This window comes from Zalophus californianus, chromosome 3, assembly GCF_009762305.2.
Source record: "Zalophus californianus isolate mZalCal1 chromosome 3, mZalCal1.pri.v2, whole genome shotgun sequence".
NCBI lineage: Eukaryota > Metazoa > Chordata > Mammalia > Carnivora > Otariidae > Zalophus > Zalophus californianus.
The window spans coordinates 165,587,410-165,605,014 of NC_045597.1; the positions used below are offsets into that span (position 1 = coordinate 165,587,410).

A 17,605-nucleotide genomic window follows, 5' to 3' on the forward strand; every position below is an offset into this window, starting at 1 on the left:
ACCTAGATGGCTCAGTCGTTTGGACCGCCAACTCTTGATTTCAGCTTAGGTCATGATCTTGGGCTCCTGAGATCAAGCCCCATTTTGGGTTCCACGCTCTGCAGAGAGTCTGCTTGAGGATACTCTCTCCCTCTGCCCTCTCTCTCAAAAAAAAAAAAAAAAAACCTTAAAAAAAATAAAAAATAGGGTGCCTGGGTGGCTCAGTTGGTTAAGCGACTACCTTCGGCTCAGGTCATGATCCTGGAGTCCCGGGATCAAGTCCCGCATCGGGCTCCCTGCTCAGCAGAGAGTCTGCTTCTCCCTCTGACCCTCCCTCCTCTCATGTGCTCTCTCTCTCTCATTCTCTCTCTCAAATAAATAAATATCTAAAAATAAATAAATAAATAAATAAAGTTTTGATGGATATCATACAGTATATGAGTGTATCTGTTTCCCTAGATAATGGCTAACACTGGGTATTACTTTCAACTTTAAAATTTTGTCAGGTTTAGCTATGGCCACCACTGTATTATGTATACCTGTATTCAAATGTTCTGCCATTACCATAATTGATGTTTACAGATCTTTCACTACACTGTTAGCTTCTTGAGGACACAAACTAAAGTGTATTTCTCTTAGCATTATACTTGGCACACAATACTCAGCAAATACTCACACAATACTCACACAAACTCATAAATCTCAAAGTTGAATTTAAGGCTTTGAGATGTCACTCAACCAGGAGTCAGAAGAGCTGGTTCAACCCAAAAAACCTGCCCCTAATTTTTCCCTAATCCTCTCTGGCTTCCATTTCCACATTTACAAAATGCACATGTAATACTAGATTTCTTGGGGCACCTGGGTGACTCAGTCGGTTGACCGTCTGGCTCTTGATCTCAGTTCAGGTCTTGATCTCAGGGTTGGGAGTTCAAGCCCCTCAGCATGGAGACTACTTAAAAAAAAAAAATACTAGGTTTCTTTTTACAGTCCTTTTCAGACTCCAAATTATATGCTTCTAAGAAGGAAATTAATGTTATTCATCTTGTGATCTCTTTACGTACCAATTCAAAATTCAATACTGTATGTAAACTAATCACTAGTCCTAAACCACACATTCACTGTATTTTTAGTACCAACATATGCTTTCCAGTGGAAGTTATTTTTTAAAATATTAAGGTATCAAAGATTTTGAATATCAGTCATAGGTAAATCAATCTTCAGAATTTTTCAGTAGTAAAATCTACAAACACTTCAAGTAAAAGGTATTTGGTTCCAAGATCCTTATTCTCTTAAAATCTAGACCTGAGGTCATCATAGTTTTTTCATCATCTCTTGGGCTAAATTAAATAAGCAAGCTAATTAAAGTACTATGCAATTGTTAAGATATTTTAAAATATTGGTTATTAAAAATTATTACGGAGTTATCAGCTATCTTCATTATTAAACGGTGTCCATATATATGTCTATACACAATTTTTTGTTCCAACAGATCTTTATATTATTTTCATACCCACTTGTTTCCAAACATTGAATCAACCACAAACATGAGGTCTAGCTATGTTGATAGGAGTAACCTCACAAAATGTCCTAAAAAGTAGCTTGTCATACTCATGCATACCTTAATTTCTGCTTGAGCCCTCATTTTCAGGCAAACCAGATCTTAGCTAACAAGGGATTTGCAGTGTTACTAGTGACATCTTAACAGCAGTCATGACATATTAACATTTTAAAAAACACCTCTTAGCATTGTTTTAAGCTGCTTTAGTTCTTCTCTCCTTAGGTGTTGAATAGTGGTAGGGTAATCTGTTTAATAGTAAATCTGACAGTTTATATTAATCAAAAGTTTATGTTGGCAAAAGAATCCACTGGCCCCCTTTGTGCACATCAATAGCTCTAACCCTCTTTCAGTACCCTTTCTATCACTAGCAAATAATCTTCCTCTTCTGATAGCACTGTTTTTATGGTTTTGCTCTTAGAAGTAATCTCTTTTAAGGGTTAGAACCCACCCAACAGACTCAGTAAATCTTCCTACAACTGGTAAAAGTTCCATCAAAATAAGCACAGAGTTCTTTTTTTTAAATTTATTTATTTCAGAGAGAGAGAGAATGAGAGAGAGAAAGCACGAGAGGGAAGAGGGTCAGAGGGAGAAGCAGACTTCCCCCCGAGCAGGGAGCCTGATGCGGGACTCGATCCCGGGACTCCAGGATCATGACCTGAGCCGAAGGCAGTCGCTTAACCAACTGAGCCACCCAGGCACCCAGCACAAGGTTCTGCATAATAAATTTTCACAGCCTTGGTGGATGGTATGTAGTAGCAAGTGTTTCGATTAGGTTGACCTTGGATAAGTCATTTAATTCCTTGGAGCCTTAGGAAAGGAATGCATTTCTTTAGAAAAATAAAAGCTAGAGGTTATATTAGGCCTGACTTTCCCTTACAACCAATGGTTTGAGAGTTTTTCACTTCATTTATAATGGGGACGTTTTAGGATCAAGAACGCCCATGGGGGCACCTGTCTGGTTCAGTCATTAGAGTGACTGTTGATCTCTTGTGAGTTTGAGCCCCATGTTGGGTACAGAGCTTAGTTTAAAAAACAACAAAACTCCCATGGATGGTTAGCTGCAACCTCCTGAAACTGTTAGAAAAATTTTGAATACACACTTCCCTATAATGAGGGTCTTCAGTTATTGAGCACACTGAACATTTACCATTATCAGGAAGTAAGCTAAGAGTTTCATAGGTTTTCTGACCTAATCCTCATAACAACATTATGAGGTAGAGGTAAATACAATTATTCTATTTTTATCCCCATTTTACAAATGAAGAAATAATCTTAAAATTTTTCTTACTAGCCTTTCCAAAGTTCTGACCTGGCAAGAAGTGGTGTTTAAATAACTCAGCAACAAACAATAATAAATGACTGTATACTGGGTATTACTAAGAGGGCATAATACTTTTTATTAATATATTTGTTATAATATAATACAATTCACAATAAATTTGAGAAGCATTTTGTATAGAGCTTAGGCTTTAAGATCTTTCTCGCACATCTATTCCATTTTCATAGCTGTCCAAGCTTTATATTTGAGGCAACATGGGACAATAAAATATCTCTAAGTAAACTCCCTTGCACCTTTAGTCTCTAACTCTGTAGCTTTAGGCAAGTTATTTGATATTTCTTGGGTCTCAATTCCTATTGTTTGCAGGGTTTTTATGAAAATTAGACATAATGTACTTAAAGCTTTAGTGATACATATTTGGGTCCTCTTTAAATGAGAGGGTATTTCCAGACTGCCTTCTTCACCCAAAGGGACCTGGCCCTTGAGCCTTTTTAACCTTCTCATTGTTGACTCTTTCATTACTTAGAATCATAATTCCATCAACCAAGTTATTCTCACCTATATGTATTTTTCTTCTATTTGGGGGCTCTTCTTCAGAAAGCCTTTTTTTCCCCTAGCAACCACCTTTAATGTTTATGTTCACAATAACCTTATTATTTAGCATTATGTGATTAATAAGTGCCCACTAGACACTTTCATGTTTACTTTATGTAAAAACCAGCCAATTTTATTGAGCACTACTTACCCCAGACAAGGTATTCTTTATAAAATTGTAAGTTCAACACATGTTGCCTAGATGGCAGCCGAAGGATTCTGGACCATCGTGGTCATACACCACCTCTTCTCCATTTGAACACAATATTCCCTCACCAACAGGCCTATGAAGTCTACACACATTCACTGAAAAGTACTGTGTAGAATACAAAACTAGAAGCATATGCCCCCTCGAGGTCAGCTACAGTGCTAAGGGGTAAAGAAAGTAGAGGAGGACAGAAAGTTTGTACTGAATTCAAAGACTTTCAGCAAGAATTTGCACAATTTCAGGCAACTTAGAATTTTAAGTACTTTAAGCAAAATACACTTCATAATGTATTGCTAATGAAAAAATAAACAGTTTGGAAAAAACCGTTACAGATGACAAATTCTGTACAATTTATCTTTTTGAAGATAAAGTGACGATGATATACTACTATTTAAAAACTCTTATTGTTGTATCAGGAATATCGCATCCTACAATTGGGCTAAGTCTTTAGTGAAAGCAGGAATAAGGATTACACAACAAAAGGATTCTGACCATAGATTTTGAAAAACATTTAATATGGCTTTAAACTATCTCCTAGATCAATTATAAAATTTTACCTTTTTGTTTTGACATCTGAAAATTATGAAAGCTGTTAGCTTCGTCTTCTATTATTGAAATAGTTTAGTTGACTTAAAAGTGCAGATGGTTAATATAATGAATATGGAACATCAACAAAGACCTAAATTACATCCCTTAACTACATCACTCCAGTGATGCATGTGTGTATAATCTCTTATACAAAGAAAAATGTCACATAAATCACCATGATCTATAAACAGATTCAAGAGAAACCAGAAAAATGTACTATCCATTAAGATTCTCAATGCTAATTCTTAGAAGTAACAACCTATAGGATCTGTATTAATGGGAGGGAATTATGTGTAGCAGGTAAGAACAATGAGCTTTGGAGTCAGAGAGAACTAGGCTGGAGTCCTTGACTATTTTTCTGTGACCTTGGGCAAGCTACCAAATATCCCTAGGCTTCAGTTTCTTCATCTGTAAACTGAGATAACACTACCTCACAGAGTTGTAGCAAGGACAAAACAAGATAATTCATGTAAAACCAGAGTGCTTAGCACACAGAAAAAGCTAAATAATCATTATCTATCATTATTATGATTATTATCATTTATAGTTGTCCAAGATACATGTATGATTATGTTACACATATTTTTTCTATTTACCCAGCTTGACAGAATGCTCAAATCTTTCCTTGAGCACTAGAAACTAACAGTGGGTCCTAATGGAAGCTCTTCTTATTTCATACATTTTACAAACATAAATGATCAATGAAAATAAACAAAAACTCGTATTTTAAGAATTTTCTTTGTATGTGTCACAAAGATTGCCAATACTTTTATGTGAAAGAGCATCTATATACATTGTTTATTAAACAATTTAACGTTTACACACAATACATAAATGTCTTTGAAACCTCAAAGTTCACTGATAATTGCAGTATCATTTTCAAATAAGCAAGGTACGACCTTAAATATTACATCATTCAGATTATTTTTTAAAGAATAAACCTGTAGGAGATCACTCCAACATAACTGTCCATTAATTATTTGTAACAAAATGGGGTTCCTAGTAGAAGTTTCAGCATATGGATGGTTCCTCTACTGCCTGGGCACCCTCTGTGACAGCTTTGACACATTTGGCCATTGTCTGTGAAGCTCTGCTAATTGAGTCTGAAAGAGATTAAGAAAATGTGCATTTTGATAACACAATTTTTAAAAAAGCACACAGTAAAACTTTCTTGTTGCACACATTCAGGAACAACGAAAAAAAAAGACTATAAAATTCTATGTAACTGTATCTAATGTGAGAAGAACTCCAGAAAATAAGCCCCTTACAAGCTAAGTGCTTTTAGTAAGTACTCCTAGGAATGATTAAATAATTACATATAACCATACAATATGCCAGTATGCAACCCTTACAAATATTATAGAGAAGTACTAAAGATAGGACAATATGTGCACAATACTGTTACTGAAAACAAGTTTATAAAATAGTATGTGTACTAAAATGCACTGAATCCAGGGGCGCCTGGGTGGCCCAGGCGGTTTAGCTCATGATCCCCGGGTCTTAGGATCTACTACCATGTTGGGCTCCATGCTCAGTGCGGAGTCTGCTTCTCCCTCTGCTTCTGCCCCTTCATCCCACCCATGTACGCGCACACATGCATGTGCTCTCTCTCTCGCCCTCAAATAAAATCTTAAAAAAAATAAATAAAATAAAATCCACTGAATTCAGTGAATTTTATGGTATGTAAATGCTATTTCAATAAAGCTGTCAACCCCTGCCCCCAGTAAATGAATAATCAAATCTTTTATTTTTTAAGTGAATAATATATATGTATATCCTTGTATGTATGATTGACAAAATGTTAAAAAATTAAAAGTAGTTATTTCTGGATAGTGGGATCACAGTAAATGCTCTTTGCCTTTTGGGCTTAGGTATGTGTTCTACAACAAACATAACTTTTATAACATAACTAAAAAACCAATTAAAAATAATCTTAGATAAACAAGCTTAAAAATTTTTTAAAATATACTATCTGCTTTTAGGTAGAAAATTATTTAAAATCATGTCAACTACCTCATAACACAGATATTATACCAAGTGCTATATCATGTTACATCAAATGTAAAATCTTCAGTAAATAAGTTTCAGTAAATCCACATTCCTTAAAAGCACCACTAACAATGTCCATCAGAAGCACTCTTTAACATACTTCACATTTAACTGTTTTACTGTTTCTACTGTAATTCTCAGAAAAAACCTTCACGGTTGTCACTTAAAAAAAAAAAATTCTCCCTAAATTGCTATATGGTGATTTTATACAAAACAGTAAATTTTATATTTAAAATCTGCTTACATTTCAGAAACAAAAGAAATTAGAGTAAAATCAGAAAATATAAATTACATTACTTCTGATGTTTCAAAGTTTTCAAAAATTAAATAAAAATATCAAATATTCTCAAACAGGTTGGAATCATAATGCTAAATTAGGTGATCTTATTCCTTCCCACCTTTCATATTTGGCAGTCACGCTAACAAATGCATACCTGTCATGTAGAAGTCTTTTATTGTTAGCTGAGGTGGAACAAGCGGATCAGCAAGAAGCTGCTGGTTCACTAGCTGCAAAAAAAAAGGATTATGAGGTCAATAATAGAACTGAAAACTAACATCAGAGGATACACTACTATGAAAACTGAATACAAGCAAGTTTTTACCTTGGAGAGCTCATTTGCTTGCTGGAAATAATTGGCTCCTTCGACATCATCATATCGAACAAGATTAGGAGAGACTTCTTCCAATCTGTTCCTTACTTGATCCAGAGTATCATATGGAAGAGTCATACCTGCAATCTATAAATAACAGGTCCCCAGAATTGACATAAAGCTTTAGTACTTAAAAAAATTCAAATCATACATAACTGCAACTATAGTGAAATAATGTTGTGCTAGTGAAAATTCTATTGGTGTCCATTTGCATGTACATTAAGTGACTAAGAGGAAAACACAATTGTCAAAAATTCTAATTCATAAACAGCTGTCAGTACATTAGTAATTTCTCTTTAGAAATTAGACTGAGTATGAAATGAATGATTAAAGAGATAATACTATGCTAAATCTGAATGCTTCTGCTAACCCGACATTGATCATATACAAAGTTTACAGACAATTGTATATTATTTTAAATCTCATGCTTTTTCTTTTTTTATAATAAAGAGTTAAAAGAAGTGTTTTTAGGCAAAAAACAAGCCAAAAATAAAAATACCAATGTCAAACGCCCATTTTCTGAATACATTTGTCTTACAGAGATTATTCAAATTATCTCTGCACATCAGGCTTGCATCCTTCTTGACTTTGAAAATCATTTTGAGAAGCTATCAAGTCAAACATCCCATTAGCAGCATCACTAAGAACAAATACCTCAGAGAGGGCTCTTAGAATTTTCCAGTCTTCTCTTGCCAAGCCAGGAGGTGTCACTGCTACTTTAGTCTGCTGAGCTCGGCCCTCAGTATTGACATAAGTAGCAGATTTCTCTGTGTAAGCGGCACCTGGGAGAATAACATCAGCTATAGGAGCGCCAACGTCACCATGATGTCCTGAGAAAAGATGGAAAGGACAAACCATATTTTAGCAAAAAACTGATTAGGTATCATACATGAACACACAAGATATTCTTTTTAAATCCCATTAGGAATTACGAAAGTGTTTGTAAAATTGTAACATACAAAACAATATAAAAAAATTTTAGAATAAAAAGCCCACCTTGCCCACAATTCAACTCCCTTCCCAAAGAAAATTACTGATAAGCATTTGCTATCTTCCCAGATTATTTTTTGTAAATACAGAAATATGTATAATATCATACAAACATGTATCACTGGCAACTAGGTACATTATTTCTCTTGATTACAAAGTGGAAATGCTCAGATGTATGTTAGTGAAATTCAGTAAAACAGACTGAAATGGTGGAGGAACAAAAAATGTAGAACAGGAATGACGGTGGTAATACTGAAAAGAACATAAACAGGGTATTACAGAAAACAGTATAATGAAAGACTGAAATAGTATAATGAAAGTTTTAATAGTTTAACAAAACTGTTAGAAGGAAAAAAAAACCTTGAGTTGAATGAAAGTAAGTTATAGAACAATATATAAAGTCTAATGACCTCATTTGTGTTTATTTTCGTATATAACAAAAAAATATATGAAGCATACATTTCCAAAGCCATCAATGATTATTTCTGGATAGGACTAGGAACCGGATGTAAATTATGCATTTTGATTTAACTTTATCAAACTAAAGATACTAAATATTCTATAATGCTCTTTATGTGCCATGGCAATAAAAAGCCCATTATAAATTTATGGCGTTTATTTAAAATGGAGAGTTATGTAATACTTTTCTCTGTAAAATATCCAGGAATACTCTGGACTCCATTTATTCCAGGGAAACTTAATTATATCTACAATGAGTGAGAGTTCAAGAAAATGAATCAAAAACAAAAAAGCCAAAGATGTACTATCAAATGTATTTCATTAAACGTCCTGTAACTCAGCACTCATGATTTTTATTTTATTTTTTTATTTTTTAAAGATTTTATTTATTTGAGAGAGAGAGAGAGACAGTGAGAGAGGGAACACAAGCAGGGGGAGCAGGAGAGGGAGAAGCAGGCTTCCCACGGAACAGGGAGCCCGATGTGGGGCTCGATCCCAGGACCCCTGGGATCACGACCTGAGCCGATGGGCAGACGCTTAACGACTGAGCCACCCAGGTGCCCCAGCATTCATGATTTTTAAACTTTTTACACTGTTTATGTACAAGTGCTTTCCTCTGATTATATAATAATGCTAAATATTCTTTGAAAAGCTGAATTTTAATGTTACATATTTAATTGTATAAATAAACCATAATTTAACCATTCCTATTAGTGAGGCATTTAGGTTTCTTCTAATTTTTTGTTATTAAATATCATCAGGTAATAATTCTTTTTTTTCCCAGGCAATAACCTTTTTTTTTTTAAGATTTTATTTATTTATTTGAGAGAGAAAGAGAGTGAGTGAGCATGCACAAGTGGTGGGGGGGGCAGAGGGAGAAGTAGGCTCCTGGGGAGCATGATGTGGGGCTAGATCCCAGGACCCTGGGATCATGACCTGAGCTGAAGGCAGATGCTTAAAACTGACTGACCCACCCAGGTGCCCCACCAGGTAATAATTCTTAATAGTATCAACTATATAACGAATAAAACCTATGATTTGGTTTAAAAAAATACTGAGGTGTGTGTGTTGGGGGAAAATTCCTGAATGGAAAATATTCAATCCACTAAATATATTGCCATATAGTTTCTAATAGACATAGCATAGGATTCTTTTCTGTTTCTGGTGTCACAGATGCTACTTACCTTGATAAATAATGAAACAATCCTTTGGCAAATCCTGTCGAGTGATACAACCTCCATCTGCGCCCAGGAGAAACAGCACTTTGGGAGGGTTCTTACGAATTGCTTCCACCCCAGGTTTATACCCAAGATCCAAAGCAGCTACCTGGCTTGCAATCCTGTAAAACAATTATGGATTTTTAGCACACGTGCAGTGTTATCATTATAAAAAATTAAATGTGACTCCTGAAATGATACTTAATCTTTTCTTTTTGTCAATGCTGACAAAAACCTTCCTTCATCTTCTTGACCCATTTTAAAATAGATGTCAAAACCAGAAATGGCAATATTTTACTGTTTTAAGGGTGTCAAACAAAGAAATAAGACGCTTAGAACACTGTCTCTTCATGAGATATTTATTTATTGTTATTTATTAGGGGGAGGGGAGGAAGGGCCAGGGAGAGAAAGAATCCTAACCATGCCCAGCATAGAGCCCGACGCGGGGCTCAATCTCACGATGACATCATGACCTGAGCCAAAATCAAGAGTCAGATGTTTAACCAACTGAGCCACTCAGGCACTCCACTTCATGAGATAATAGTTAATGGAGTAATTCTGGAAACTTTATGCTAATTGAAACTGTCCTAAATTGATTCTTACTCAATAAAGCAAGATATAAAACACGATAAGCCAAAAGCAGTCATTAGAGAAAAGTCGTATGATTTTGAAAACCAAAAGGGAGAAATTAAAACAGCACTCATAAAACTGTAACTTGGAGAAAACAATATAATTAGTACATCTATGTTCTATGAGCATATATTACTCTTATAAGCAGAAAATAATCCTTTAAAAAAAGAGGTCTGCAGGTGCCTGGGTGGCTCAGTTGGTTAAGCATCTGCCTTTGGCTCAGGTCATGATCCCATCATCCCAGGATTGAGCCCTGCATCAGGCTCCCTGCTCAGTGGGGAGTCTGCTGTCTCCCTCTGCCCCTCAGCCCACTCATGCTCTCTCTCTCTCCCAAATAAATAAGTAAAATCTTAAAAAAATAATAAATAAATAAATAAATAAAGGAGTCCAGAATAACTATACTCTGAATAACTGGGAGTCTGGTCCAGTTTGCTATTACTAACTTTCTTTCTAGAAATAGCCATTCTCAGGACCTACTGTATATAAAGCAAGTTGGTGTTTTACCTATTTGTTAGGGGAGGAGATCAGGTCAAACCAACTCCTACTAGATGCTGCTACTCTGTCAAACTCTGGATAACATCAAAAGCATAAAATACTTAAAAAAAACTTAACAATAAATGTAAGATTTATATAATGAAAAGTACAAAACAACTTGAAAGAAATTAAAGACCTTACTAAATGGAAAGACATCCCACATTCATGGATTAGAGCACTTAATGCTGTTAATATGGCAATACTCCCCAACTGAGTTTACAAATTCAGTGCGATCCCTATCAAAAATCCAGATTAATAATTTACAGAAATGGACAAGCTGATCCTAAAATTCATATGGAATGCAAAGGACCCAAAATAGCCAAACCTATCATAAAAGTGAACAAAGTTGGAGGACTCATACTTCCCCATTTCAAAACAAATCCCTCTGCCCCCAACAGTTTTTTTTTTTTAAGCGATTTTTTAAAAAGATTTTATTTATTTATTTATTTATTTGAGAGAGAGAGAGCGAGCGAGAGCACATGAGAGGGGGGAGGGTCAGAGGGGGAAGCAGACTCCCTGCCAAGCAGGGAGCCCGATGCGGGACTCGATCCAGGGACTCCAGGATCATGACCTGAGCCGAAGGCAGTCGCTTAACCAACTGAGCCACCCAGGCGCCCTGTCCCCAACAGTTCTTTCTTAACTTCCCTCAGTTTAAGTTTTGACATGTCTCAAAAAACTGGGCAGAGACTCACATTAACTTAAGACACAGTCTACCTCATCCTGGAAAACAAACTGAGTAAGCTTACGTCTACCTTTACAATAAAAGATATGTGCAGGAACACCTGGGTGGTTCAGTTCATTGAGTGTCTGACTCTTGGTTTGGGCTCAGGTCATGATCTCAGGTTTGTGGGATCAAGCCCTGTGTCGGGCTATGCTCTCAGCGTGGAGTCTGCTTATCTCTCTCCCTCTGCTCCTCCCTCTGCTCATGTGCCCTCTTCTCTCTCTCAAGTAAATGAATAAAAAAAAAAATCTTAAAAAAAAAAAGATAGGTCCTAATAAACTAAAATGAACTTTCATAAAAAGGAAATCTTGTAAGAATGAAATGACAAAAGAAGGTTAATAAATTAAAAATTGTAACAATATCAGTGTTCTCCAGAATGAAAACTCACAAAATGATGGAACAAAATGTAAGAAATTTTCTCTAAACCCAGAGAAAAAGGATATGAGAAAAATTATGAGAGAAAAGAGCCAAAAGTCTGAAGGCCAATCAATGCATAACAAAAGAGGCTTCTGCAGGAGAGCAAATAATTAAGTAAAAATAAACCAATAACCTTTTTCTGAGCTTAAAAGGAAAAAAAAAATCAAAACATTTCAATTTGATAATGGAGAGTCTCTATGATATTCCCAGGCAAAACTAATGACATCTGAGTGTCACCTGCTTAAAATCTGGTAGAATTTTTTTTTAACATCAAAAATAAGGAGCCCAAAGGGTGAGGAGGCAGACATACATATACAAAGTCAGGTCATCCTCAGTGACAAAACAGAGATTACATTAGATCTTCCCTAAAATATTAAATGAAAGTGTGCAGAAATACTTAGTATTAAAGGAAAAAAGACTGTCATCTTTGTACCTACCCAAGTAGTCATTTGTGAGAAGGAATCAGAAATACAATGTTAGACAACTGGGAATTTTAAAAAAAGTTTAATTAATTTTGGTACCCATTCAGAAAAACAAAACTGTATAAATAAAGACATAGATGGAAAAGTGAACTAAAAATAACAAGTAAAAATTGTGGCTAGAAAGGATCCAGAGGTGAACAATGTAAATAAATTCTACCTAAAAAATATAAAGTTTTTAAAAATGTTTACATGATGGAGCACCTGGGTGGCTCAGATGGTTAAGCGTCTGCCTTCGGCTCAGCTCATGATCCCAGGGTCCTGGGATCGAGTCCCGCATAGGGCTCCCTGCTCCTTGGGAGCCTGCTTCTCCTTCTGCCTCTCTCTCTGTCTCTCATGAATAAATAAATAAAATCTTTAAAAAAAAAAAAAATGTTTACATGATGATCTACAATGCCAAATTAAACCAAACAGAAATATAACATTGAAACTGAAATTAATGTTTAAGAATTTACTCAAGGGTGCCTAGGTGGCTCAGTTGGTTAAGCGTCGGCCTTCAGCTCAGGTCATTATCCCAGGGTCCTGGGATCAAGTCCCACATTGGGCTCCCTGCTCAGTGAGGAATTTGCTTCTCCCTCTCCCTCTGCCCCTCCCCCACGCTCTCTCTTTCTCTCTCAAATAAAATCTTAAAAAAAAAAAACCACAATGTATTCAAATACTTTTAAATTTAAAAAATTTGCCTATCATATTTATTTTTTTTAAAGATTTTATTTATTTATTTGAGAGAGAGAATGACAGATAGAGAGCACGAGAGAGAAGAGGATCAGAGGGAGAAGCAGACTCTCTGCTGAGCAGGGAGCCCTACATGGGGCTTGATCCCAGGATCCCGGGATCATGACCTAAGCCAACGGCAGACACTTAACCAACTGAGCCACCCAGGCACCCCTCAAATATTTTAAATATTATTTATCTTCGGTTCTTCTCACACAGAAAATAAAGGTATCTCTTTCACGTCTACTACTGAGACATTGCTAAATATTAAGCTATTAGTAAATCTAAATGTGACAGTATAACAGTAACACATGTACACAAAATTACTTGAATCTTACAGTATATAGAACAATCACTCAACATACCTATGAAGGATATTCATAACTTTCCAATCACCAGCAATACCACTACTCGTCTGAATCTTCTGAGCAATGTTGGAAACAGCTGCAAGAATTGCTGCCCCATCACTTCTCTGGAGTGCAGAACTGCCTACAACCACCATTGGTTTTTTAGCTTCATGTAATACCTATTTAAAAAAAGAACTTTGATTAAAAAAATTTTTTAATTTGCATCTACGTTATCCCAAGTTTTAGTTTTAATGCAGAATGTCTTTGATTTTTAAGAGTCAACATATAGACATATATATAACCAGATTTAACCAAAAACACCTCGCCAATGTTACTATGAAATGGCTAAATGAGTTATCAGATAAAACAGATTTTCTAAAAGTACTGGGAATGAAAGCCTTTTCTAAACATCCTTTGGTCAGAATGATTATGGGTATGTTCCAGAAAAACTGGGCAATGTCACTACAGACATTGAGTTGGTACTAACAGAAAAAGCCACATTCAAGTATCATGTCTACAGTCTTCTATCTACTCACCATGCTCTAGAAAAGGACAAAGAGGTAGGGAAAACAATGAACCCTAGGATTACAATGCAGAATACCTAAAACTTTAAGGGCTCTGCTTTAAAACACAGTAACTTCCTGAATGCCAAAACCGGAGGGGAGTGCCTCCCAAAAGCAAAGGAAACTACAGATTTAGTGGAGGATGGAAAGTTAAAAGTAAAGCAGAAGAGTATAGAGCTCACTCTCCTAACCACCCTCTGTATTATTTAATAAATAACTGGCCCAGGGGCCCCTGGGTGGCTCAGTTGTTAAGCGTCTGCCTTTGGCTCAGGTCATGATCCCAGGGTCCTGGGACTGAGCTCCGCGTCTGGCTCCCTGCTCAGCAGGAAGCCTGCTTCTCCCCTCTCCCATTCCCCTGCTTGTGTTCCCTCTCCCGCTGTGTCTCTCTCTGTCAAATAAATAAATAAAATCTTTAAAAATAAATAAATAACTGGCCCAAATCAAAGAATCAGCATGAGAATTATGCCTACATACTAGAGGAGAATAAATGTCCTCCTTGGGAATTTCCCTAGAATATGTGAAAAGTTCAGAAAAATAGTTCTCTTTTTTTAATAAAACATTTTATTTATTTATTTGACAGAGAGAGACAGCACAAGCAGGGGGAGCAGGAGAGGGAGAGGCAGGCTCCCCACTGAGCAGGGAGCCCAATGCTGGGCTCCATCCCAGGACCCCGAGATCATGACCTGAACCAAAGGCAGACGCTTAACAGACTGAGCCACCCAGGCGCCCCAGAAAAATAGTTTTCAATAGACTCAGAGAAAATAAAAAACACACTTTTTCTCACATGAAAAAAAAAAGCATAAAAAAGTGACACAACAGAGAGTATTATACAATAGAAAGAGCTTTTTGTCACAGAACTCAGGAAAGAACTGGAAGAGAAACAAATTAGAAATGAATACCATTCCAGAAACAATAAAAAACAAAATAAAACATGACCTTAAATACAGGGACAAGGCAGGCTACAGGAAATCATATAAAACAAACTGAAAAAGAACAAAAGAACAAAGTAAAAATGACAGAAAAGTTACAAAAGGGGAACCAATATCTCTGTTTTTTTTTTTTTTTTGATTAGGAGTTCTTTTTGTTTTTTTTTTAAAGATTTTATTTATTTATTTGACAGAGAGAGAGAGCACAAGCGTGGGGAGCAGTGAGCCTGATGCAGGGCTCAATCCCAAGACTCTAGGATCATGACCTGAGTCAAAGGCAGACACTTAACTGACAGGGCCACCTAGGCGCCCCTTGTTAGGAGTTCTTAATGAAGGGAACACCACTAACAGAAAATATATTTAAATCTAGTATAGAAAAAAACTTGTGAAAAACACTGATCATGTTCTGGGGCATGGAGATGGGAATTAGAAAAGAGGAATAGTTTTCAATAACTATTTCTTTTGTATTTTTGATCACTGCAATCATGATAATGTTTTTCCTATTCAAAACAAAGGAATTGGGCTTAGCTGCTTTGTACCACTTGATTACACCTAAGGCCACACCATCTTGGAACCATGAGAAGTTCACTCAAACACACATGAGTAAGCAAAGGCACTGAGGTAGTAAAGCAGGAAGGAATGTCCTTCCTTGATGACATCCTTGGACATTTGCCTACCCTCCAGAACTGTTACGTGAAAAACAGAAACCTCTTACATTTTTTAATAATCAGCATTCCACCACACATGCACAAATACTAACTAAAAAGAGCCTTAAATTTTCACAATGAAAGGTGCTCCATGTCCCATAAAAAAGTGAAGAGAACCACCGTTAATTCTGAAGTTATTAAATTTCAAAGATAAAGAACCCACTATAAAGGTTCAAAAAAAGTATCTAGACAGTTAAAAAAAAAATTAGGACAGGGTTGGGAGGAAATATGACTGACATCAGGCTTCTCCACAGTAACAAAAGGCAGTGTCTATATAAAGTTCAGAGAGGAAAAAAGTGTGACCCCAGAACTTTGTATTCTTCCAAGGCTCTCTTCAGGAATAAAATAGACATTCGCAAGCAAGCAAGAACTCAACGAATAGGGTACTTATGAGCCCCTCTTGGAAAAGTAAATAAAAACCTATTAATACCAGAAAGCAATGAAATGAATGTAAATAAAGTACTCAGTAATGAAAATGTCATTAAAAGGACTCATGAAATTTAAGAATAACTCTTGCAGTAAAGAAAGATTTCCTTTAACTTCAGTTTAATTGCTTCAGTTTCACTTCAACTTGGAGGGGCTTGAACTCACAAACCTGAAATCATGACCTGAGCTGAGATCAAGAGTCAGACACCTAACGGATTGAGCCACCCAGGCACCCCTTACGTCAATTTCTTTTCTGATAATTTCAAGTAAAATTAAACTCTGGTACATAAATATAGCACATATAATATGAGCTCATTTTTGTCAGCTTATCTGTTCATCCATCTTGCTCTATATATGAATAGAGATATGATTATGTTTCATCAATATTTGTTTGGGGGTGCCTGGGTGGCTAAGTTGGTTAAGCATCTGCCTTTGGCTCAGGTCATGATCCCAGGGTTCTAGGATGGAGCCCTGCATCGAGCTCCCTGCTTTGCAGGGAGCCTGCTTCTCCCTCTCTCTGCCGGCCACTCCCCCTGCTTGTGCACACACTCTCTGTCAAATAAATAAATAAAATCTTTAAAAAAATAAAAAATTGTTTGGGTTGGTGGAACCTGGGGTAATGTTTTACTTTTTTCCATTTTTCTTTTCTATATTGCTATAATTTTTAATAGTAATCACGTATCATTACAACAAGAACAATAACTCTTAAAAATAATACTCAAATATCAACAAAAGTAGATATGTATAACTTGAGAGCACCTGGCTGAATGGATGGCTACCGAAAGCAATGTCTTGAAGAATTTTGGGAGAATCTCCCAGATGGTCATATCTATAAGTGAGATCCACTGGGCTGCCAATAAGGGCCACTTTTAAGTCATTGTGAAGCCAGCTGAAATAAAAACGACAGTTTTTAGAGCTAAATTACTAAATTAGCATAGTCACCAGTCTCATCAATGCTAAGGGCTACACCTACTTATGTTACAAATGTTAAAAGCACAAAGCAGTCACAGAACATGTGGCCTTAACAGATATAATTTATTGTGTACCTTTCAAAATAAGAGTGTTGTAAAAATGCACACCAAGGTAAGTCAGTGAATTAATTTCCTGTGAAGAATGCAAACCCTAAGCAAGCTATAAAAACTTTAATTTTAGAATACATGATGTGTAATTTTTATTTTACCATATTTACACAGCAGAGTCAATTATCTCCTAATTATCCATTAAGGTGATTTAAATATAGTTAATGAAAATAAACTACATGACTTTATTCTCTTTGATAGGGAAGTATGGATCCAGCTCTTCTAAAACTAGTTATAAACGTGGTGGCCATATATTCTGTTTGTCTGAGACAGTGCTGGTTTTCATCTGTATCCTGCAGCATTAACAATTCCCCCTTTCACTCTCAACAGTGTCACAGTATAGACAATAAATTATATCAACCTATTCATAAGTCTCGAAGATATGAAAAAATGGAATTATTCTACACAATAACTGCCGGTGCTCTTCAAAAAAATGTCAAAAAAGAAAACTGAAGAGTCATGACACTAACTGCAATGTGTGACTTGAGACTGAC

At 36.0% G+C, this 17,605-nt stretch overlaps 1 protein-coding gene across 6 annotated transcripts in view; it reads right to left on the reverse strand.

Moving 5' to 3' along the window:
- Positions 1-2,901: 2,901 nt before the first annotated feature.
- NDUFS1 (NADH:ubiquinone oxidoreductase core subunit S1) overlaps positions 2,902-17,605 on the reverse strand; it is a 28,582-nt gene continuing 13,878 nt past the window's right edge. For all 6 annotated transcript variants that reach the window (XM_027589951.1, XM_027589952.1, XM_027589950.2 and 3 more), the window contains exons 13-19: positions 16,792-16,921; positions 13,429-13,589; positions 9,539-9,693; positions 7,560-7,735; positions 6,858-6,992; positions 6,690-6,762; positions 2,902-5,309 (exon numbers count right to left, since the gene is read on the reverse strand). In XM_027589951.1, the coding sequence (XP_027445752.1) occupies positions 5,218-5,309; positions 6,690-6,762; positions 6,858-6,992; positions 7,560-7,735; positions 9,539-9,693; positions 13,429-13,589; positions 16,792-16,921 (922 nt within the window). In that variant the 3' untranslated portion in view covers positions 2,902-5,217. The remainder of the gene's footprint in view (positions 5,310-6,689; positions 6,763-6,857; positions 6,993-7,559; positions 7,736-9,538; positions 9,694-13,428; positions 13,590-16,791; positions 16,922-17,605) is intronic.